The sequence below is a fragment of the Neolamprologus brichardi genome, unplaced genomic scaffold, assembly GCF_056152115.1.
Source record: "Neolamprologus brichardi isolate AB-2024 unplaced genomic scaffold, ASM5615211v1 NODE_ptg000033l+_length_6344489_cov_1, whole genome shotgun sequence".
Classification (NCBI taxonomy): Eukaryota; Metazoa; Chordata; class Actinopteri; order Cichliformes; family Cichlidae; genus Neolamprologus; species Neolamprologus brichardi.
This window is the reverse complement of record NW_028270137.1, coordinates 1,367,501-1,390,196: the sequence shown is the minus strand read 5'-3', so window position 1 is coordinate 1,390,196 and position 22,696 is coordinate 1,367,501. Positions and strand designations below refer to the sequence as shown.

Below are 22,696 nucleotides of genomic sequence, written 5' to 3'. Positions count from 1 at the left end.
CAGTCCAGCTGTGCAAAGTATCCACAACTTTTGGACAGTAGTGCATACAGTTGGGTCAATGGTATGTTTTTCATAGTTCTGCCTGTGCGGACCACAATGGTGAATTTGAAATCACACTGTGAAGACGGGACAGAAGTGCACACTTTTAGACTCAAAGGGCTCAACAGAAGTTCTGTAACTGTTTATGAGTTACATTTTATACAGTCACCCATTATCACAAGCTCAAAAGTGACTGGACAAACTAATACAATTTTAAATGTAAGGAAAAGTTTTTGTAGTCTAGTCTAGAAAAATATCCCATTTCTTTGCCTTAGGAAAGTCTTTGGTTCGGTTTCCATTTTGCTTTGGGTCGCTATCCATGTAAAGCTCTGTCAGTTTTGTAGCATTTGACTGAATCAGAGGACATAGTTTTGTGTTTCATAATACATCCTGATACTTCGATCACACAATCAATAAGCACTACTGACTTCATCCCACTGTCAACCATACATACCTATGCCATTACACTGCCTCCATCATATTGAATTCAATTCAATTCAATTCAATTCAATTTTATTTATATAGCGCCAAATCACAACAAATGTCGCCTCAAGGATACATGTGGTGTCCAAAAAAAGAGTTGTTTCTCTCCTCCCAGCTTAATCTGTCCAAACCATCTTTACCAGAACTGTTCAATCAATAAGCACTACTGACTTCATCCCACTGTCAACCATACATACCTATGCCATTACACTGCCTCCATTATATTTGATACATGTGGTGTCCAATCAAAAGTTGTTTCTCTTTTCCCAGCTTAATCTGTCCAAACATCTTTACCAGAACTGTTTACATGCTTCCTGGTAGTCTGATCTGGGATTCTCCTTCTAGAAAATAAACAGTAATTTCTCTTTATTGCAGATTTTGGCGACGATAAACATACCTCCTTCTACTTTACTAAGTACATCCACTTCTGTGGTCTTCTGGCCCTGTTGGCAGTGAGTTCCTTTTTTAACAATGAGTTTGGCATTCCTGCAGTGTTTTTCTCTCTGAGAAGCTAGAAAACAAAATAGATCTCATGGTGGTCTCCTTCATTTGGACTGAAATCTCTTTGGATCTCATATCGTCAGTCAACTGTCCAATTTGTTTTTGAGCCTCTAATGATGGAGAACTGTGGATAAAAATAGCTGTAATTCCTAAACAGTTAATGCTATTTTATTTAGAAAAGGAAAAAAAGTGGAAAGTGCTCTGACAGTCAATAATATTAAGATGTTTGTCTTCAATTCAACATTCGTTTAATGGAAAGTATACAAAACACCAGACAAAGCTGTATATACATACTCAGATGATACCAACAAAACACCTGCATTATGAAATTTCTGTGTACCCTTTATCAGTATAGAATATTTGAACACAGTCATTCCACTGACAGCAACCATCCAAGGTCTGACGGGCTGCTCCGTCATGCTTTCATTCCATAACCGTCGAGTCCAGTTCATTGAGAAACCTCTGACATTTAGCCATGAGGATCTTAATCGCCTCTGTGACTAAGACGTCTGGAGGCAGGATCCCGGTGGATTCCACTGTAACTGCAAAAGAAAATACATCCATGGGCTAAAATAGTGTAAAGACACTGATGCACGTATTCAAAGTCTGTGCAAGTGCAGAAATTAGTGCTGTCAGCGTTGATCTTGTTAAAATGACGTTTACGCCAAAACGCGGCAAATCTCTGTTAGCAAGTTAGCGCGGATCACCGGCGCTAACGTGTTAACGAGCTAACCGTGCTAACGCTTTAATGCCGTGCAGCCCCACGGGGTCCTGAGTTATCGCATTCAAAAGATTTTCAGAAAACTCGACCTCTGACCCCTGGCTTTAAGTTTGAGGTCACTGAGATTTGAACTCGTCCGAGGGTTTTAGTAGATGCACCTATGGTATCAATTTCACAACTCTAGGTGAGTAATGCAATCACAAACCTAAGTGTCCACGTCGCCCACCCAGTAGGGTGACTACAACAACCAATCAGCTTATTCTGGCCGGGGGGTAAACACCGAAAAGAACACTGACTAATAATCAGTACAGATGTATTTTAGCATACAAGTGAATGCACATCTGTCCAACACCAAGACTCATTATCATTTCAGGTATGGATTGACCCCTTGAATAAAGCAGCAGTGGTTTCACAGCATAGAGACGTATCTCTCTTAAACTGACTGTTACAGACAGAATAAACAAAGAGAGGGCACTGATTTGTGATTTCAGGAGGGGCTAGGCCACTGTAAAAGGAATATTTGCATTTTTCTCAGTGAGTTTGCATGGTGTCCTACAGCAGCTACACATGAACGTACAGATGAAATGGTCTCGCACTCGTCCAAGCTTCACCACATTCTTCAGGTCACTGTGTCGGAGGACTTCCCGGCTGCATGTATCCAGGCGACTGTTCACAACTTTGGCAACCTTTGTCCCTTAAATACATAAAAAATGTGATAACATTCGCAGCATCAGGTGACTGATTGCAGGTTAATACAATGTAACTTGTTGGATTTAAGTGAAGCCACTCTTACCATTAATATCTTCCAGGTCTATAACTCCTCGTGAGAAGCACTGTTTTAATCGCTCCGCCTTCTCTCCCTCCACCACCTCCAGGAGGGTGATCTCTGGGAGGAGGCGGTAACTTGCTGTGGCTACTGGGGAGAACTTGGCATGGTCTTTGCCTAAACACACAACAGAGAACACACTTTATCATTAGGCAGCAGAAAATACTGTTTACACTCTATCCCGTTATTTGGACTGATAACATCCTGCTGCATTTCCCACTGTGCCCATTCGGGCAAATTCACTTCAGCACATCCTGAAAACATTCCGTCCTCAGCTTGAGATGTTTTAGTAGCACACCAGCCACATACCCAGGCTCATCTGTTAACTCACATTTCATCTTGTAATTGAACTCCCTGCAGCCAGAACGTGATATTATGGAAAAAGTCAGCCACTCCTGTACGCCACCATGTGGTGCACACACCTATCTAAAGCACAAAGCCCTACAAACACACACATCTCACTGAAAGTCTCAAAACACAATGGACACATATGGAATTATATAGTAAACAAAAAAGTGTGAAATAACTCAAAACATGTTTGATATTTTAGGTTCTTCAAAACAGTCACGCTTTGCTTTGCTCTGCTTGTCACACATTCCCTGAAATGCTTCTCTTGTCCTGAAGGAGTCCCCAGACATGCTGAGCACTTGTTGGTCCTTTGGCCTTCACTCTGCGCTCCATCTCACCCTAAACCATCTCCATTGGGTTTAGGCCCCATACCATCACACCCCCTCTCCTCCATGCTTCAGTAGTATGAGGGTCCACACAGATGTCCGTTGGCCCATCTGCTGAGAATTTACATTACAACCCAACAACTATGAATTCAAAGAAATATAACAAGAAATACTATTCAGGAATCTGGCCTCCAGCTGCTCGTGTCGATGTCCGCAGCAAAGTGTAATCCAGCCGATTCAGTGTAGCCAATTAATGCATGCGCATACACATCTTTGGACTGTGGGAGGGAGCCAGTGTACCTTCAGAGAACCCACACACACAGGAAGAGCATGCAAGCTGGACCGACCAGTGGATCCAAACCCAGGAGTTTCAAACCCTAATGGGACCAGGTGTATCCCAAACCAGTAAAGTGAGACATGGAAGCACTTCAACATATAAAATGTTGTTAAATCAAAGATGGTTTAAAACACAATTGTATAATGTTGTTACTTGAGCCAGATGTAACACATATATCCCAAAGGTTTGTTTCTTAATATCAGTTTGATGAAATTAATAGTTACATGTCAGAAAGTTCATGTTTATTACAGTACATTTTTAAAAACAGTAAAAGTAATTTAATATAATGTAACAATGTATTACGAGCATCTCTGTCCAGCCAATAGAAATAATACATTGTTATTTTAATGTAAATAATAATGTTTAGTGTCTCTATCTCCAGCACTGAGATCAAGCTTACCAATTCCTTTGACACAGTGCATGACGATGTCCAGCTCTTGTCCCGGTCGTAGCTGAGCTATCAGAATGTCATCATGCACAGGCCCAATACAGCAGTCTGCAAACACGTCTGCCTGGTTCCCAATGGGCACCCACTTTATGTCCTTGGAATAAACTGTGAGCAGATCAAAGTGGACAGAGCAGATATCTGCAGTTAGACAGGAATACTTTTTTTTTTAGATATCTGCACCATTTTGTGACACCTAAAAATACCCACCCATGTGGTTTAAGTACAGCTCTCGTGGGTCTGATGAGTCTTTGCTTGCTCTGGGATTCCTGCTGCACTTAATCTTCAGCTGCAGTTGAATTGTGTCTATTTCTGAACCCTCTTCCTCTGCAGACTCCTCCCCTAAAAAAACCAAAGCAGCGTTTTAAACATGTTGCTTAACATGCTGCACATCATCACTGTTAAACCAAGTGCAGGAGACGCTGGAAATTTGCAGCTCATGAAATTATAAAAAGTGATTATTTAGTCTTTCATTCACAGCACAAACCTGCGGACAGATGACTGACTCACATTAGATGTCTCCTAAAGGTACTAATGCTCATAACGCGTGAATGAACGAGGCAACTAGAACATGGCATAAGTAGGAAGCAGGCATGACCTCTCCGTCATATCTGTTTCAGATGCTCAGTACAGCTGAGGTCAGGCTCATTGTCAAGTTTCTGCAGCACAGCAGGAAAACTCTTTATTCTCAGACTTATGACTGAGCAAGATGTTATCTAAACCGGCGCTTTGTCACATGACAAGGAGATGACACAGTGGGATAAAATGAGCATTGGTGTCGACTGCCTTATGGGCGAGTGGTTCAATATGATGTTTTACCAGTGTTTCTGTACTCAAACAGACGAGGGTCAGCTTTGATGGGGATGAGGCCTAATCTGTGGGCCAGGACTTCGTCTTGGACAATGGAGGTGTTACTATAGATGAACACCTTTTCTGTAGCCATAGTAGGCACCTACAAAAATAAAATAATAATTAGCAGCTTTCAAAATATATTTGCATAAAATGAATAAACTAAATGTCTAAATTCACAAAATGTACAAAGTCCCTCACATCCTGAAAGTTCAAGAACAGGTCTGACACCGTAGTGACACAACAAGCTCACCTCTGCCAGTAAGATCCTTCTGAAGGCGTTGGCAACGGCTGCATCGATCCCCACCATGTCGAACTCCATACTGTTTTCATCCAGATGCACGACGTCGATTCTGAAGTTCTGCAAAGAAACAGGAGAGCTCCATTTGTTAAAGGCACAAGCGAAGCACGCGTCTTTTATTTAGCACGTTAGTCGCTCTAGTCTGTACACATCTTTGTCCAAATACACATTCAATACTTTTTACTGGTGGACAGACAAATGTAAGGAAAAGGCAGGTGACTAACATACCTAAAGGTTCTGCTGGCGTCGAATCAGGCCAACAATGATGCTTAGAGTAATTATGACCATGTGTGTGTTAAAAGCAGTACTTTGGTTAAATGCTTTAAGTTACTACTGAACGTCTGCACTTCAGTCGCATCTTGATTACTCGATTAAAAATGAAATGTGGTGGTATGCACAGGTGAAATTACAAATCTGTTGCTGTGCAAACATTTATACACATTTTGGACACTTATGGACCAAACTGGCCAGTAAGAAGAGCAGATCCCTGTGAAGACTCCAAACAAGCCGGATCAGCATCTCAGGCTTGTGCATCATTCCCAAGAGCGCACAAAAGCCATGTGAGACTTACAGAAGAAAACTGACGACATTCGTCCTCCCAGCGCTTACAGGCCCACCGCAGCGACAACATTTTACCTTTTGAAATTTCTCCACGTTCCAAGTGTCGTCATATCCGGGGTAGTTTCCAGGGAAATCCGTAGTATGAACCTAAGAGCAACAGATAAATAATGGCTGAGAGTAATAAGAGACAACAACAGCACACAGGTCCACAAGTGTGATCAGGTGTCCTGACAAACAGTCTCCCACATTGTTGATTTTTAGTTCACAAACACTTCTTATTGTGACGCATCACTCCTGAAACTTTGGAGGATTGTTGTATATTATAATAAGTGCTCATTAAGTAATATTAACGCAGTCCGTGTCAAACACGCGTATCAGTGTAAGCGTGTCAGTCAGAGCCTCACCACCCCACAGAGGACATGCTGTGCCTCTCCAAATCCACGATCACAGCCGCACTTACATTCGTCACACCAAATTCTCCCAATATTACTCGATTCCGAATTTCTTCCACGTTCTCCATGCTGGCTGCCATTTTGCCGAGTGGGCGGGGAGTCTTAGGCTCCGCCCTCCTCCTTTACGGTACAGTAGTGGTTCTCTCCATCAGCAGCTGTGTGAATCAGGGGGTTTCTCTTTGATACGCACGCGGAGAAATTTGGCTCATATACGGTATACAAGATCAAAGTTGCAGCATCGGGTATTTTTCACAGTACGCTCACACTGCACAGCGTTCATGCACTTTGCGCCAGTTCACACTGAGTGATGAATAAAAACTGCAGTCATTCGTCAGTAGCACTCGGAGGCACCGTGTGCTTATCGGTTATCAATAATCAGATCTTTGTGGCTGATATGGCGGTGATAGACGCAAAGGCCAACATCAACATCAGCCTACGAAAAAGAACTCGGTGGATGAACTGCGCACTGAGTAAAAGTCAGTCGTTTAAAAATGATCTGGTTTCAAGTCTTGATTTCCGCTTTAGTTTTTGGCGTCTCCCCCATCCTTATTTCATGATTTGGTTTGGTCCAGGTGCACGCGCTCCTAGCTGATGCTGATTCTTGTTTTTGTTCATTTATTCAACATGTAATTGGCGCAGGCGGACCCTTTTTAAAAATCCCTTCACCCGACGACCTGCTGCCAGCCGCACAGATCAAACCTCAGGCTCAGCTCTCCGTATACACTCCTGATACTGAAACCACTGAAATCTGAAGAAGTCGGTGAGATTTTTGTGTTAAAAATGTGTCAGATTAACACATTTTAGTTGCCTGTACTGTGTTAAATAATAATATATACACATTGTTTAATTATCATTAACAATATTAAAAAGTTAAATAAAATGGCACATGTCTCATCAATCTAAAAAACAAACTATTTATCTCTGCAAAATATTGATCCATGTCTGCGCAGTGTTATATTTTTAGGGCCAGAGTCTTACACTATGGACCAGGGTTTTGACTTATCCAGGTAACATCAGGGTTAACCCTGGGTAAATTGCCATGGTAACCTGCTCTGGAGTAGGTTTGGAAATCATTGCCAAATCAATTCTCCAGAAAATAGTGTCACCATTCCATGTCTGACAGAGTATTAGGGGCACATTCAGTTAAACAAAAAAAAGTGTTAATTTTCAGATTAAATTTTGAGATTAAACTTAAAATACTATTTTGAGAAAAAAGTTGAAATGTGGAGACTGCAGTTGTCATTTTAAGGCAGGGGTGTCGAACTGCAGGCCTCGAGGGCTGGTGCCCTGCAGGTGTTAGATATGTGTTAACCCACGGTGCGATCTAAAACCTGCAGGACACCGGCCCTCGAGGCCTGGAGTTGCCTACCCCTGAGTTAGGGAAACAACTTCGTCATCTATTGTATTGGGTCTTGTGATACAACATCGTGTTTATTGCTTGAGGGTGTAAACCATCATTATGCTTGTGTGTTCTTCCTTCTGACCAGATGCAGCTTTCTGCAATCGTTTCAAAGCTCTTACAAGGAAATTATTTCCTTCTAACTAAAAACAATTCTGAAGTATGATCACAAACTCATGTACACAAAGCGTTTTCTAGAAGGTTTTAATCTCCACATTTCAACTTTACTCTCAAAATATTATTTTGAAGTTAATCTAGAAATTTTGAATCTATTCTCATAATGATCAATAATATATATTTTTTCTTAATGTCCTAATATTCCTTTGTATCCTTTAGACCTCTGTGCTCAAACAGCAGGAGGGCCTGAAGTTTACTAATACCATGTAACGTCTTTGTTTCCCTAAAGAGCATCTGCAACAAATAATAATGTAGATTTTTAATGCAATGCTTTCTGTTAGCAGCAAACATTGCAATATTTTTATTGTTCTATAAGCTTTCATATCAGATCCTGAAACAGGACATCTGCTATGTACTTGCACAACTTCTGTGTTTTTATATGTAATCTTTACTCTTGTACCATAAACAGCAGAGTCTGTAGATAAAGACGTAAAAACTAAAACTGTTGGTTACAGGTTATATTTCAACTTTCGGTTTAAAATCACCTGGGAGTGCGATGTGTGTTAGAGATTCTCAGGGAGTTTTTTGTTAATCGGTCACATTTATAGTTCGTCTTGTAATCGGAAGGTTGCCGGTTCGAGCCCCGGCTTGGACAGTCTTGGTCGTTGTGTCCTTGGGCAAGACACTTCACCCGTTGCCTACTGGTGGTGGTCAGAGGGCCCGGTGGCGCCAGTGTCCGGCAGCCTCGCCTCTGTCAGTGCGCCCCAGGGTGGCTGTGGCTACAATGTAGCTGCCATCAGCAGTGTGTGAATGTGTGTGTGAATGGATGGATGACTGGATATGTAAAGCACTTCGGGGTCCTTAGGGACGAGTAAAGCGCTTTACAAATACAGACCTTTTACCATTTTACTTTGATCTGTGACAAACTGACGTGATTTCCACATCTCCTTTATCAGGGTGTGGGACTGTATTTAAATTAATTACAATCTTATTGTGTATTGTATCCTTTTTACTAAAGTGTTGCATTTTATTGGTATATGCTTTTGATCTTCACAATTTTTTTTAATCACAGTTTGATAACATCTCTGAGAAGGTGGCACTCATAGGGATCATTTTCTGTAGAAGGGTCATGTGATGTGAACCCGCTGGGTTAACTTGATGAGTCGATAACCTTCACTGTGTTTTACACACCACTGTGCAGTTAATCGTGAGTTATTATTATATTAAGATATGGGGAACTTCAGGCATTTTTCATTTTCATTCATGAAACTCTTAATAAAAGGTGGAGATTCAGTTCAACAGCTAGAACTAGATTAGATGAAAACATTTTGACAATTTTAATGACCAATAAAAATGCAGCATTAAAGAGGTGAAATGTAAGTTTTAGCAGTTTCCCAGAGAGCTGTCATGGAGTCTGTTAACTCCAAGAGAATGAATGTTATTGAGAAGTTGGTCAGAGTACTGTTTGTGCAAAACTGGCAGTGAGAAGAGATTTAAGTGTTGACTGAGCTAAACACCAACTTAATTAACAGTAATAGTGCACAGAAGCATATTATGGACTATTGATGAATGATGTCTGCATCCACCGAGAGATGAATAAATATGTCCCTGGGTGATATTTCACCAAGAAATGATGGAACAAAAAATTTGTTGTTATTTTTGTTTTATTTCTTTTTAACATTTTCTTTTTCATAGTGATCTTTAATCATTATCAGGCTTTCATAATCTTTACAATATTTGAATAAGGATCACTTTATGTTTCCATTCGATTTGGTATAGAGGTTTGTCTCATATCATCCAGACATTTGAGGTTGACGCTATGAGCAGCCCTCGTGGCTGCTAAGCACAGTGTTCAGGTCCTGTCCATCTGTCAGGTGCTCAGTTAATCAACGGCTGCAGAGCTGCAACTGCAGCAAGCCGGAGACTGGAGGTAGCCCATCATCCTCCTTTTTCTGTGACAGCCAGCATTCCTGACTTGCTGGGAGGGGTTTTGCTGTGAGAGCTTGGCCGCACGGTTTGCTGTCTCCTTGATCTGCAGCTCAAGGTGTTTCTGGATGGCAAGACCCAGCTCCTCAGGGTCCACGGAGGCCCCATACACCTCCCATGTCATCCCTTCTGCATCCCACTTCACTTCCTTGACTGGAGACTTAGGTGCACCACTTGCTTTTTTGTCTCTGTCGCTGTCAGTTTGGCTAGGAGACATCTTACTCTTGTTAGCTTCTGCCAGATAGATCTGAGGGAACAGATGAGAACCGGTGGTCTGATTTGTCTGCACCCCGATATCTCTCAGAACTTTTTGGGCTGTCATAGTTCCCATGTCACGTGTTGCGATTCTTTCTTGGCCAGTTGTCGTACTGCACCAGTCATCTTTACCTAAGTGTGTTTGGGAGCATTGTGGGCCAGTACCAGGTGGCAGTGAACTAATCCAGGAGCAGCTCAGATTGCAGCAACGCAGCAGATGTTTGGCATCTAAGCCGGTCTCACTAACAGAGGAGAAGAGGCGAGGCAGTGTAAGGTGGTTTCCTGCTGAAGAAGGTGGTGCTGGAGGCTGGATAATGGAGCCTGCCAGACGTGGCAGCATCTGCGGGGGGGCTGGAATAGGCTGCGGATGGCAGTAGGCAGCAAATGTATCCTCAAAATTGGCATGGTGGATATAGGAGCTGCAACAGTGTGGCTTGTCACATTTAGTGGAAAGAGGGCTGCCTTCTCCTTGACACTGCGCTTTGATATCTGCGTCATCAGATGAGATGCAGAGACCTCTCCTCTGAGGATGCTGTAAGCTACAGTCTCCACTGCAAATAGTGGTAACAGTGTTGCACTGATGGAGCTGCATGGGCTGCTTGCAAGCCATCATGGAGCGAGTCTCAGCCTCTTGGACGCTCGCGTCTCTGCTGTGGTAAACAACTTCAGCTTTCGCCAAAGTGTCTGAGTGACTCCTGTGAACAATCAGGGAGGCCAGCTTCACATTCTGCTCTGTCCTGATGGTCTCAGGATGATTAGTGTTTGTGTTCACAACCATCTCAGAATTGTCTGAAAGTGTTTCTGTCACAACTGGACGAAGTGGGTGATTTGAAGCCATGATGAGCGGGAAGTGTTCAGATGGGCTTTGTTGGTGTTGAGCAGTTTCTGCTGCAGTAGGAGCTGAATGACATTGTTCTTCACAGATTTCACTGGGGGGTTTCTCCTGGCAGTTGTAGCATGGTCGTTGAGGCAGTCCAGAGGGTGATGTTACTTGTGTGGGTGTCTCTGTGGTGTCAAACACGGACTGGCTGGAAAAAATAGGCTGCAGTGGGATAGTTCCTCCCATTGGATGCAGCTCTGACACGGGACGCCCTGCCTCTGCCATGGAAGACCTTTAGGAAGAAATACAACATATTGTGTAGGTGACAGCACAGAAAACAGAATAATAAATGCATACTTTAATACTGCATTCATTATTTAATTTAATAAACATACTTATTTGTTCACAATAGTGAATTGTGATTATTTTCCAGCTGACAAGATGAATTTATTGTAATCATGTGCAAAAAATAAGCACAGTCCACAAATGAGTTTTTAAAATAGCTACAGTGCTACATGGTGCTGTAGTAACATAAATCATTACAGATTTTCAGTGTTTACCCAATTTTTAATAAACCACCAGGACTTGTACACGAGAAGGACCGTGCATATGTTGAGCAAAGATGAAGATGGAGCTGCAAACAGGAGGAAACGAGGAAGACCACAAAAAAGATCCATGGATGTAGTGAAGGAGATGCAAACGGTTGGTGTGCCAGAGAAGAAGGTGAGGATGGGGTGAAATGAAGGCAGATGACCTGCTGTGGTGACCATTGTTGCACATGCTCATTGTGAGCAATCCTCTAACCTGCCACCAGCTAAAGGTTTTTCCAATGTTTCTTTAAACTACTGTAAATCTTGAACAGTTTGTGCAATCTTAAAAATTCCAATGGTTTCTGAAAGGAGCGACTTAGTGCTTTCCGCTGATATTAGAGTCATTAAGGTAATCACACGCACAGCGTCACAGCAGCATCAGGAAGAGGAAGGTCGAAAGAGAGTGTGAAGGAGTTATACAGAAAACTGAGATGTTTGACATTTTGTTTTTGCTGTTTTTCATGTTTTGTGTTTTTTGTATTTTTGTTATTTTAAATTAGACTGATCACCCATCAGCAAACGTGCACTGCCCGGCCTTCTTCCAGCACCTGACAAAGCAGGGATTTGAGGCTTGTAGAGCAGTGCAGAGTGGGTTGATTATCCACTCAGGAAAACGTTGTATAAAAGTGAGCACAGTGCTGTGCAGAGATGTTTTAGGGGCTCACAGTTAAAAAGGAGCACACAGAACCAGGCTGAATAACAACAACTCACATTCATCAAGAATCTAATATGAATCATATTGGTGACAGCGTTTGAAACCATAAGGCAACAGATTTTTAAAAAACTGGGGAAAATAAACGAGACTCTGCCTGTGACTCACTCTTTGCCTCTCTTCCTCCTTCCATCTCCTCTGATCCATCACTCTCCACTTGCTGTCCATCTGACAACAAGGCACAATTTGCTATTGCATTGATCTATTACTTAATTATCCACACTTAAAAACTCGTTTCACCTAATCCATGATAAAGTAATGACAGAAGAATGTTATAGAACCAAAGCACTGCAGTTGTGTTTGTTATTGTTTTTATAGTTGAGTAATAATTTTAAAAAATCTATACACAAACACAAACACACACGGACATACAGTGAAATTTTATACGTTCTCCAGAATACTGTATATACTATGGCCACAATAAAAACTGATCCACAATCTTTTCCTTATTATTTATTCCTAGTGATATAATAATAAAGTAATAAGAGCAAAAAAATTAAGTCATACATATAAAATAATGTATTTATGATCATTCAGTTTGTTTGACTATTCACTCTGTGCAGGCAGAAACTTATTAAATGTTTAAACTGCAGAAATAGAATAATTTTGCTGCTGTAAAATCAGCATTTTGTCATATTTGAAATATAAATCTAGTATATTCTGTTTCTTAATTATTTTCTTTAAAACACAGAATCTGTCTGTGTGTGTATGTTTTTACTATCGTAATTATAATGCACATTAGATGCTTATTAGATGCCCCCCCCGACTGTGTGCTCCACAAATTATTTCTGTCAAGAGATTTATTCTAAAGACACTTCTTCAGCTTAGAAAGGTAGAAACACACAGACGCTGCAGGGCGACAGAACGCTCACACCAGAGTGGGGCCCTGTGAATGTGCACCCTGTTCCTGCACCTGCCTTTATTTATATACTAAAGTAATACAACAGTGAATATGTCTATTCATTAACAGAGGAATGTTAGTATGTAGGGAGTGAAGATAAGAGTGGTTCAGGTGTGTGTGTGTGTGTGTGTGTGTGTGTGTGTGTGTGTGTGTGTGTGTGTGTGTTATTCTGAAGGACGTGGCCCCTCTTCTTGCAGATAAGAGCATCCAGCTCCCCTCTTCCTGGCAGGAGTGAAATGATAACAGCTTGCTCAGCTATTATCACTGTGAGAAAGAATTTATAAAGCAAGTCTTGATTCCAACAACAGTCATAAAAGGGTCATCATGCAGTATTCTATAATATGCAAACTTATATCACTAAAAGATTATACTGACTACTAAGTACAATTTTATATTGACACTTTCTAACCAGTGTTGGGTGTAACGCGTTACTGTAATTAAATTACTTTTCCACTGAAAAAGTAGAGTAACTGATTACTGTTCATTTTTAGGTATTTTAATTACAGTTACTTACAATGTGCTTGCGTTACATTGTAAAATAATTAAACTCGCTGAAAATCGTTATTTAATTTCAATCATTCGTCTTCTAAACGTAGAAGTAAACTCTGCTCTTTAACGTCGCTGTAGTGCAGCTGCGTCGTTTCACACCAGTTTGCTGCACGGTCGTTTTCTACAGCAGAAGCTGTCGGACTGAAGCGAGTGGCTGTTTTTTTATTCCCGTGTCTTCACTTTTCTGAAACAAGCAGACAAGAACATTACAGTAATATGTAAAAACTATGGGCTGCTGTTCATAGCACGAGTAATCTACTGAAGCTGACACAGAGCAGAGACGAACACTTCTGAGTGATCCTTGTTCATCATCCATCACCGCGGCAACTGCTGCTAAGCAGCAAAACCTGATTTTACTTCAGCAGCACAGAAAGCGTCTGAAGGTGAGCTTAAAGAATGATCGCAGGCGACACTGTGGAAGAGATGCTACAGCTGCTGTAGAGTCTCCATCTTTAAAAAAATATTATTTAAAGAGTTTAATTTCTATTGTTTGCCACTCGAGGTTTATCGGGATTTTAAGAAGTATTTAGTTAAATTACTTATTTAGTAATTAAGTTACTTTTCAGACACAGTAATTAGATAAGTATTTTAAATACAATATTGACTAAGTAATTAGTAATTAATTACTTTTTTAAAGTAACTTACCCAACACTGGTTATAACTATAGAATAAATAGTGTTTCTCATTTCTCATATCTCGTGGTATTTTCACATACAAGCTTGGAATATTTCCCCATTAGAGAAATTAGTTTTCATTCCCTAAAGCTGGACTTGGTAACCTGGGGAGGGATTGCCATGGCAACTGCCTCCGGCCACTTTTGCCACTGCCTGATCCGCAGAGTAATAGACCACTCCAAATCTTCCTTAGATTAGATCCACAGTTCCCAGTATTTCTGCTCTGTGTGAGGTTACTTGGTTATATTATCTCCATAACGGTCATCTGATGAGAACCAACCAATCCAGACACCTTTCAGAAAAGCTATTTTCTGCTGCTCGACCAGTAAACTGACAGCTTCACTTTTACACTCAGCTCTTGCTTCACCACAGCGTAGAGCCCGATCATCGAGCTCCCTCCTTAGAACCGGCTCCAGGACAGGGCCTCATCCTCCCTTTAACCCTAACCAGTTGCAGCAGATCCACCGATTCTTAAGTCTGGTTCTGCCTGATTGTTCTTCCTGTGAAAAGCGAGGGGGGGGTCATCTGACTGTTGGAGGTTTTTCTGTTTTCACGTTATTATTGTGTGACCTTTCCCCCCTTAAATAGTTTAGAAATTCTACTCAATTCAGTTTAATTGAATAAACCCTATTCGGGCAGGATAGACTGGTCCCTTGATTCAGTTCTTTTTATAGAGGTCGGGTGAATCGCTCTGTCTTATCCAGGACACAGAACTGTAAAATAATCACTTTAGGGCTAAAAAAGAAATCTTGAATAAACAGAAAGCGTATTAACACTGGCACCTTGAATGTCTTTCCAAGTCATCCCAGCCAACTTTAACCCTGGAGTATAGAGCAATAAATAATATGAAACCATAATTGTTGTTTTGAACACCCAGTCAGAAGTTTGGACACACCTTCCTGTTTAATAGTTCTTGACTTCCAATACTTGTGAGCCTGTCAGGGTTCATTGGTGGGATTTCTTGCCTTCTTAATGGAGTTGGGACCATGAGTTGCGTTGTGCAGAAGTCAGGTGGGTAAACAGCTGACAGCCTGTTTGACGGTCGTTAGAATTAATATTTTGGCAAAAACTGCAAAAACCATCAAGTGCTATGAAGAAACCGACTCACACGAGGACGCCCCAGGAAAGGAAGAGCAAGAGTCACCTCTGCTGCTGAGGATAATTCAGCCGAGTCACCAGCCTTTGTGTTTAGTTGGACCTTCATTTATTCTTCAACAGCACAATGACCCCAAACACACCTCCAGGCTGTGTGAGGGCTATTTGTCCAACAAGGAGAGTGGAGTGCTGCGGCAGATGGCCTGGCCTCCACAGTCAGCTGACCTAAACTCAGTAGAGATGGTTTGGGATGAGATGGAGCGCAGAGTGAAGGCAAAAGGACCAACAAGTGCTCAGCATCTCTGGAAACTCCTTCAAGACTGATGGAAACCATTTCAGGTGACGACCTCATGAAGCTCATGGAGAGAACGCCATTGAATGAGAAGGTGTGTCCACATTTTTGACTTGTAGTGCAAATCTACTGGTGATGGATACACCAACAGGGTTGTCTTTTATCTGTTATTGTTCTCCCCATATAGGTTCAGAAAGGTTTGGTGTTTGAAGGCAAATTCATGATAATAAAAACTGTAAAAAACCAATAAAAACTGGAGAATTTGTCCTTGGTTACTTCCTGCCTCTGCTTTCATCCTCTCTCTCTCTGAAGACCTGCAGCATTCAGCTCTGTGCAAAGTGAGCCTCTTCATTAGTTTATGGTGGTGTTTTCAATTTGTTATATTGTACATCCTGTTGAGGGAGTTTATGTTCTGCTGCTGTTTGTGGATTTTATCTACTCTGCAGTGCATGGTATCTGTACAGGTCTGTGAGAGTTCTCCAGATCAATGTAACGTGAAAGCCCTCGTATCCATATTTATGCAAACATGTAGAACATTTAAACGACACATGCATCATCATTCGTAGCATTAGTCTTACGCTTTGTATCTGAGAAATGACTCGAAGCACTTTGTGGAACCTGCCTTATCCTCCCATTCATATAAACATTTTTCTACACCTGCTTTCTATCCAACATTAACACTGATGGACACATTGGAGAACAACATGGAGGTCATATTGTAATCTTTGCCTGTATAAAAGTCACTGCACACCACTGAGACTCACACATTTCAAGCACATCCTGTGTAGCTGTTAGTTACAGGCTCAACTTCACTGGCTCTTTGCCTCTTACACAAAATCAAGCTGTAAGGTTACAACGCTAGTAAACAACAACCCCATTTTTATTCCACTTCTGTACTTCTCACAGAAGATGAATTTACTTCTTTTTAACTCACTATTCTTCCTTAAACAGTGAACTATTATTTTAAAATAGCAGCAGCTTTATTTTTGACACAGTAATAGCTGACTGGATCTCTTTAATATGAGAACGTGTTTGTTTAAAGCACTGTAATACAAGTCACAGGAGCCCTGCTGTCAGCGCTGGTACAGATTTAGATTGTTCCAATTATAGCCCATGGGAAATGTTCAGATACTGGCTAATTCAAGGAAAAGAAGTGAAACACATCAGGCTGCTGAACTGAACCAGATCAGATCCTTTTGCACAGCCGTGTCTCTACAGAAACAGAAGCATGAATATGATGCACAGACAGACGTGGTAAGAAGTGCATACATGTCGAACCCGTTCATACAGCAGCGCCTGTATCAGAAGAAATGGTTAGGTCCTTTTCTTCAACCAGCTTACCTTCACAGTGATCTACTTGCAGCTGACTCTGTCCTCTTCCTTCTGTGTGTTGGCTGATGGTTGCAGTTCCTTAGAAAGCCCTCCTCATATCCACAGGTGACCCCTTTCCCTCTCTGTCTAACTCCACTTCGTTCACGCACATCCGATCCTTTTCTTTTTTTCTCAGCAGCTCCCAGCTGTGCACAAAATGGAGGAGACCTCGAGATAATCCCCCCTTGCATCTGATTAGAAATGCCAGGATGCAATCTTCAAATCTCGTGTTCTGTAATGGCGAGTCAGCCTGCTTTGTAGCTGCCTTATCCGGCTATAGAAGGAGATGGGTGGAGGGGGAGGGGGAGTGATGGGAGGAGATAGTCAGGCAGCTGCCGTGTTTGCCCCTCCACCTGGGAAGAGGGAAGCAGGGCTGACGTATGAATGAATGAATGTACACTGCAGAGAAATAAAGACAACAGGCTGTCTGTCCTCTGTTTACACTTTCTTCTTCTGCGTAGTTCCACTCTGACCTCAGGTAGTGCTTCAGTCTCAAACTCTGTTTTTCCTCTTGTTTCTTGCTCTACCTCACTGCCGCTCTGCCACCCAACACCAACCTACTCTTCAGCACTATCTCTGTTGCTATGGAAACTGCAATACTCTTTTTTCCCCACGTAGGAATGACACAACTAAAACAAATCAGCTGGAGACTTTTGATGTGTATGACCGACTCTGTCATTCAACTCACTGATTTGTATTTTCATTTCTGACAGAAAACACGAAAAGAGCAAACCTATGATAGTTAACATATATCTATATATATCTATATCTATATATATATATATATATATATATCTATATCTATATCTATATCTATATATATATATATATCTATATATATATCTATATATATATTAGATATAGATATATATATATATATATCTATATATATATATATATATATATATCTATATATATATATATATATATATATATATAGCTCTATCTCTATCTATATATCTCTATCTATATATCTCTATCTATCTATATATCTATATATTAGTGTCATCTGGCTTTATAAATAATATATAAATAAATAAAGCTCTGTATCACCTGCATTCATTCAAATGTTGACTAGGTCTCATTTTTAAAAACAATTTCTGCTTAATTCAGAAAGTTAAAGCCACGGCTGTATAGTACATCTCAGACGCAAAGACGTGCCATAATAAAACACAACAAAGATGATAAAGGAGGTCCCTGAACTGGTTGGCAGCTAAAATCTTCCCCAACCTTGCTGGAAGGTGGTCAGACTGCAGAATTCATTTTCCTGCAAGAAAAGGAAAAGATTCTGCTTTTAAAACAGAAGGAAATGGTTTCGATGTTTTTATGCAACACAGTGGGAAGTGTAACCCAGGTACAGGTTCGTTTGTATGGGGAGGTTGTCCTAATTGTCTGTGTGTAAGGGCTGGTGGGTGGTGGATGACAGCTGTGCGAAGATTAAGGCTTAGATATTCTCAGAGCAGCTCTGTTTCTGTTAGACGACTGCTGATTGCATTTGCCAAATGTATTAAAGTATCTCTTTATATCTGCAGTTTGTGTGTTAGAACTTGCAGTTATTTTGAAGAAGTCTCATTTCTTCCACTTTCTTTTGTTAAGTCTCACTTTGTGCTCGCTGCTGCCTCTGACTCGGATTCCAGACAGATTCTGCTGCAATGTGGGCTGTTCATGTAGCAACCATCACCCACAGTATGACAGGAATATTATGCTACTCCACTTCAGAGGCATCAATTTAATCATTCACATGCAGCAGGTGGCACTTACTTCAAGGGCAAACTCCTCAGGTATCAGACCAGGATGCTGCACCAATCTATGTCAGTTTCCTTTGACACCTTATTCATGAGCACGCCCCCTTGGACTTGAAGGTACTTATTCTCATTGCCACTGGCTACACCGTGAATTCCACATCTGAATTTATGTTTCCACTCAGGTGAGAGAGCCTTATGGCTGAACCTGTCAGGCCTATGAGCCAATCAGGGGTCTTTTTGGCCCAGCTTTGTAGTAAATGAGACAACAGAAAGCGACAGGGAGAAGCCTTCAATCTCTGCTTACCCAGACACCTGACCCACAGCCTCAGCAATGAAACTGAATTGAAAATGAAGGCATCAAATTTTATAATACATAAGACTGTAGACTGGTGCATAATAAGCAAGCAAATAAGCTGGAAAATAGAGATTTTTGATGAGAAACCTGTCTTGAAGCACACAGAGAGAGCTGTGCAGGAACTGGGATTTCATCATGGTGGAAGCTCGAGTTTCAAAGAAAGAGGGAATTCATTATGTTTTTTTTAAACATGACGTGTAGTTTTGGTCTTCTTTTGCTGCTGGTTTGGTGAATTTTAGTCAGAGAGTGATGAAAGTTGCAGTTTTAGAATCTGCAAAATGTCGGCTGTTATGGAGCTAAATCAGGGTCAAAAGTTTTATTCATTTAAAAAAAAGTCATTTGAAATTCTAAGTGTTGATATTTCAAAACTAAAAAAATATGTGTTTAAAAAACAAATAAACTATTTTATTTTAAATCAATTTTTTTTACAGTTTCAATTTTTTTAACAATCAATGTAAATTATGCACGTGAGCAGTAGAAAAACGATCTACATATACTCACATGTAGACAACATCGGCTCAGGCCCACTACTGTTGAACAGTCTTAATAAAAATACTTAAATGTGCAGACGCAGCCCATACAAATACTGATTGGTTAAAATAAAATATCCTTCCAGACAAACCAGACTATAAACCAACACAAAAAGTTAGACAAAAAGACAAGACACATGAAAACATTCCAGTTTGAGTGTAATAGTTTAAAATCACATTTATTTGGCCACCAGATGCCCATGTTATACTGTTGCAAAAAATGCATTATTTTTCCACAATAATCGTTCCAAATGATTCGATCACCCCAAACATTGCATTTCTGTTATCACTAAAGATAATCCTAAACTAAATAGAAATAGCTCTGCATCAGGCTAAATCCCTTTAATGAGGGTCCCTGACTATATTGTTACCTCCTTGGGCTAGTGGTAACCTGGGGGGAACAACAAATGTGACACCCCACTCCAACTCCACCCAAGAAAGAGCCAAAACTCTGAGCAATTGCAAATGCTATGCAGCTGTTTATTGACTTTGGCAGTGAGCTATGCCAAAGTAACTAACAAAAGGTCCCTAGCCCAACCTCAACAGAAAAAACAACAACATCTCATGTACACACATGGGAGGGAGGAGAGAGAAAAACCCACAACCATATCCTCTGGTGGGAGGAGTCACACATAAACACATGCATATATGACCCACATGATCTTGGGTCATAACACTATGGTCCACTCTCCATCATGAATCGGCAACACTAATCCTGAGAGAAGTTGCAACCCCTCATTAATTAGCCAGTGGCTCTTCCCACTTGTTGAAACAGTAATTAAATACCAATTAAGGATTAAACAAATTAATAACAATGTTCAATTTGTCATTCAAATATAATAATAACAATGAGTTAACAGTGGGAACATTTAAAAAATGCCCCAATTCTGCAGATGTTTTAAATCAACAGGTTATTTAACCTCACCAAACTCCACCCCTCCTCCTTACTACACTTGGTACATTCCCTTCCAGGAACTTTACCATAAAAGGAGTCCAAACGACGCAGGCGAAACATTCGAAGCATTTTTGCCAGAATGTGAAGAGGCTTCAAAACAATTTGAAAGCCATCTCCACAGTGACATCTGCTTGCCGATATGGCTATCACTACATCTTGATAGTGCTTTTCTGTGAAACAATGACGCACACATCCTGCACAATTTCAAACAAAGCTACTTATTATACCAGACAGTCAATAACTGTGATCAGCAGATGTTTTGGAGAAATTCTCTACGAAACAAGGAAAGAAAAATAAAGAGACTGTTAAAGATCTGTGACTGTAGTGATCAGCGTGCTTCAATAAAATTTGTGTTGCTCACAATAAATCAGTTTCTAAGTAAAACATACAGAGGAAAGACTGCAGTGTTCACTGTAAGAACCACACCAATTTACAGCTGTGGGCTGAGCTCTTGGGCTCCGTCAGCTTTGTCTTTGCTCACAGCCCTGAAACTATGGATGTGTTTGGTTAACTTTTAAGTTTTCTGGGAATTCGTGCCATCAGGTTTGTTCTCCACACTGTCGAGCAAAGCTAGAAGCTGGCATAGAGTTAGGTTCAATTTTTAATTAATATCTATAGTTAAATGAAAAGACTGTGTTTTTCTTCTTTATAAAAAGTTAACATTCATCACATTTTCATGGGGTAATTCTGACAGTCCATTTTACAAACATATTTAAATCATCCTCTGCTGAACTTGAACTATATCTTGTAACACTGGCATGATGTTTTACTGTGAGTCTGGAGTTTTGGTCATAGTGAACCTGCAGTAACTTCCGTTGTTATTCGGTTTTTTTTTTAGAAGCGGCAGTGAAAATAAAAGGAAAGGAAAAAACAATTGTTTATCACCGAGAGTGATATGAACATATTTAGAACTTACCGGAATGAAAATGTGGCACCAACAGATATTTGGAGATGGAAGAGAACTTTATGGCTGTGTCCCAATTCAGGGTCTGCACGCTTGAAGTACTCGCACTACCCGCACTATAAGTAGGAGAAGTGCGGAAGTGAGAGGCTTGTGAAATGGGACGGTCTAGCCTTCGTCGCGCTGTTCAGGTTGCCTAGCAACCATGATACCAACCGCGAGAAACGTTACATACAGCTTTGTGTGACAGAAATGAAGGAGAAAAAATGTTTTGTTGGTCATTCATTTTTGTCATGACATCACTGTGATTAGTTGAGTATCTGAGGCTGAGACCACAGGACTGTAAAACATGATTGTTGGGCTTCATTTCTGTACTGAACAGTTATTTAAGATTAGCTAGTAAATAACAATTAGCTAATGTTGTTCATGAGACTAAAATCATCTCACTGTGGTAATGTAAATATAATATGGCCAATATTATAGTATTGTCAGACTATTATGAGATATATATATATATAGATAGATAGATAGATATATGTGTGTGTGTGTATATGTAGAGGCTGTAAAACCACGTTAACGCTGAAAGCACAAACATCACTAATGTCACATAACTTTGCTGTTGGCCACATGTCGGCAATGTTTTAATGTTCTTCGTTATTAAACATTCGCACATGAATAAGTGACGTCATATTCAGTACTTACTTTTGACAATTCACTCTTGGCCGCTCCCTTCTGCCGTATTTTGCGGCAAAATTATCCACACCCACCACCGCGCTATGAATTGTGGGATATATGGGGCCACGAAGCGTGCACCGGACCACGCTTGATATTTGGGGAAATCGACGGCGCATTTGGAGTATGCATTTGAAGTACACTTCGAATTGGGACAGCCGTTGTCGCGTGGCGGTGACGTAATCACACTTAAAATGCGTACTTCAAGCGTGCAGACCCTGAATTGGGACACAGGCTATATCTGCTCGTCTCACAGCTGCTATCCAGACTAGACGCCTTCTTTTGGTAACATCCCGTACATTAGCTGCCTCATGTTGCTTCCAGGTGAGGAAAAGATAAACCATTTTCAAACTTATTCCCTTGCCGGTCGTGTGATCTAACATTACAACCGACCGCACAGCAACTTCGAACCATAACTGTTGTTTTCTGTGTGCTTTTGCTTTCGCTAGCACTTTGTTTGGCCCAGAAACATGGCGCCTCAACCAAAAATCGTGGCCACGCCCCCTCTCGTGACATCACGCTCCGAAG

At 40.9% G+C, this 22,696-nt stretch overlaps 2 protein-coding genes across 2 annotated transcripts; both read right to left on the bottom strand.

Annotated features, from left to right (window-relative positions):
* Nucleotides 1-1,265: 1,265 nt before the first annotated feature.
* polr1c (RNA polymerase I and III subunit C) lies at nt 1,266-6,455 on the bottom strand. Its single transcript, XM_006808304.3, has 9 exons — nt 6,198-6,455; nt 5,813-5,884; nt 5,129-5,236; nt 4,846-4,978; nt 4,237-4,368; nt 3,982-4,134; nt 2,538-2,687; nt 2,322-2,438; nt 1,266-1,565 (listed from the first exon to the last, which is right to left on the bottom strand). Exons 1-9 carry the CDS (start codon nt 6,267-6,269, stop codon nt 1,447-1,449), a joined length of 1,056 nt encoding a protein of 351 aa, XP_006808367.2. The 5' UTR covers nt 6,270-6,455; the 3' UTR covers nt 1,266-1,446.
* Nucleotides 6,456-9,363: 2,908 nt separating this feature from the next.
* si:dkey-191g9.7 (uncharacterized) lies at nt 9,364-17,446 on the bottom strand. Its single transcript, XM_006808303.3, has 2 exons — nt 16,921-17,446; nt 9,364-11,058 (listed from the first exon to the last, which is right to left on the bottom strand). Exon 2 carries the CDS (start codon nt 11,049-11,051, stop codon nt 9,588-9,590), a length of 1,464 nt encoding a protein of 487 aa, XP_006808366.2. The 5' UTR covers nt 11,052-11,058; nt 16,921-17,446; the 3' UTR covers nt 9,364-9,587.
* Nucleotides 17,447-22,696: the final 5,250 nt, after the last annotated feature.